General features: G+C 40.5%; 1 protein-coding gene across 1 annotated transcript in view; it reads right to left on the bottom strand.

Moving 5' to 3' along the window:
* Positions 1–957: 957 nt before the first annotated feature.
* Positions 958–2,103, bottom strand: part of CD200R1 (CD200 receptor 1) — a 9,745-nt gene continuing 8,599 nt past the window's right edge. Inside the window, exons 4-5 of the mRNA XM_018557850.1 lie at positions 1,779–1,836; positions 958–1,092 (exon numbers count right to left, since the gene is read on the bottom strand). Coding sequence (XP_018413352.1) covers positions 958–1,092; positions 1,779–1,836 — 193 coding nt within the window. The remainder of the gene's footprint in view (positions 1,093–1,778; positions 1,837–2,103) is intronic.

Below are 2,103 nucleotides of genomic sequence, written 5' to 3'. Positions count from 1 at the left end.
CTTGGCTTTCAGCGTGGCTCAGCCGAGCCAAGGCATATGCCTTCAGCTCGACTGAGCCGCTCAGCCAAGTTCGGGAGATGTACGGGCTATAGGGAATAGCCCGTACAGCAGCCCTTCGGTTTTACTGAACCGAAGGGGTCCTGGGGCCGAAGCTAGCTGAAGGATCGGCCGAAGCTACGGCTAGATCCTTCGGCTGCTTTGTGAATAGACCCCATAGAGTAGGAGTTAAGTGGACAGATCGTGATAGGGAGTTCCAGAGGATGGGAGAGGCTCTTGAGAAGTCCTGGAGGTGAGTATGGGAGGAGGTGACGAGAGGGCGAGAGAGCAGGAGGTTAGGAGGAAGGAAATAAGTATTGGTTTGATTCTATTGTTTTATGTTTCCAAGAGGTATGTTTGGTGACTTTTGATGGCAAAGCAATGCAAATAAAAGCTTCTTCTGTATTACCAGTTCAGTGTAGCCTCTATGCAGCAAACAATAATAAAAAAAGGAGCCAATGTACAGAAGGTTTTTACTTTTGGTTTTATTATTTTAGTATGAAGGTGAAATAAAAATAGGACAAAAATAAATAAAATAATCAGTTCACAAAAACCTAGAAAAGTAAACTAGACGTTTCTTCTATCTCTTGGTGAGATCTCTGCGTTGAGTTCCGCGGCCTGCACTGTGCCTATTATAAGCGGTATCTCTCTGTGTCTGTTGGGGTCTCTCTTTCATTTTATACTACATAAAATGCAACAGGATGATCTGGAACACACCAAGGAGGCCGGGAACACCCAAATCTATCAGGTGGACAGGAATGGAGTCGGAAATTATGGAAGGAAGGTTTTTGCTGTTGGAACATCTACGACATAATGCTTGACTTGGTCCATCACGCTTCACCAACATTCTTTTGGGTTCAGTGGCCCTTTAAATAGCTGCACCATGAATATTTTTTTAAAAAGAGCGGTAATTTCACAATGTCAGAACCTGATCTTCTGAATTCCATAGTCTGTAGTCAGGTCTTTCATCTTTGCTTCTGACAGCTCGCTGGTAGAGTTGTAAATGGTGTTGACTTTTTGGGTAAAACTGGCATATGGCTCCACATCTTCGACAATCTAATAGAAATGTGAAGAAAGTAATGATCAGTTGGCAGTTAGCAAATTTTATGCAATAAATTTCCCAACATTCCTAATTTTAAAATGTTTTTGAGTTACGTTCCAAATGAGTAATAGTCGGGAGCTATGGTTAAATAAATAAAAAAGCTTTTGCTGTAATATTTACCTTCAATCCAGAGTTGAATGTTTTTTTGGGAGAATAATGCCAAAAAATGAATATTCTTGTTGTAATAATACATTATGACCACTAGATGGAGCTATCTTAACAGTTCAGCTTTCAAAACATGACAACACATACATGTGAACTGTGATGGTACAGAACTCACTACGCACTTCATGTTGGGGCTGGAAGTACAGTAGAGGGGAAAAGAAAATTGAAGAAACCTCCACATGTATATGTGAAAAAAGTAGTGAAAATTATATTCTTAGCCAATAAGCTTCAGGGCTATGACCCCCATTTAGGGACCAATGCATGGTTAATGAATTAAAGGCTTGTGGTTGTCATTCATTGGCTGAAAACATTCTGAATTAATAGTACTTGAATATTTCCTCATAAAACTGGTTTCTATTCATCTGAAGCGTGTCACCAAGCTTACGTACAACTACAAATATTTTCTGATGCGTATTAATATGACAAGAATACAATATCACGTTGCAGGTCACGGGAACATTTTATCATTTCTTACCACAGTGGGATTTTCCTGCGGTTCCGAAGTGTTTCCTCTTTTATTTGCAGAGAAAGTCCTACAGAAGAGAGAATTTTTTTTTAGTTACGGTGACCTTCTCTGTTTACATGAACAGAACTGACAACTTTTTTAGATGAGAAAGAGGGACACCTTCCAGCACAATGTACACGGCCTGGCCAAAAAAAAAAGTCACTGCCTGGATTTCGGGCAGTGTTATGATCTGAGGTTGCTTCAGTTGGTCCGATCTAGGTTCAGCAACACTATGCCCCCAAAAAATGAGGTCAGCTGCCTACTTAAATACAATGAACGACCAGGTTTTTCCATC

The sequence above is a fragment of the Nanorana parkeri genome, unplaced genomic scaffold (genome assembly GCF_000935625.1).
Source record: "Nanorana parkeri isolate BGI_ZX_2015 unplaced genomic scaffold, ASM93562v1 scaffold306, whole genome shotgun sequence".
NCBI lineage: Eukaryota > Metazoa > Chordata > Amphibia > Anura > Dicroglossidae > Nanorana > Nanorana parkeri.
Note: the sequence above shows the minus strand (reverse complement) of the source record. Positions and strands in the feature narration are given on the sequence as shown.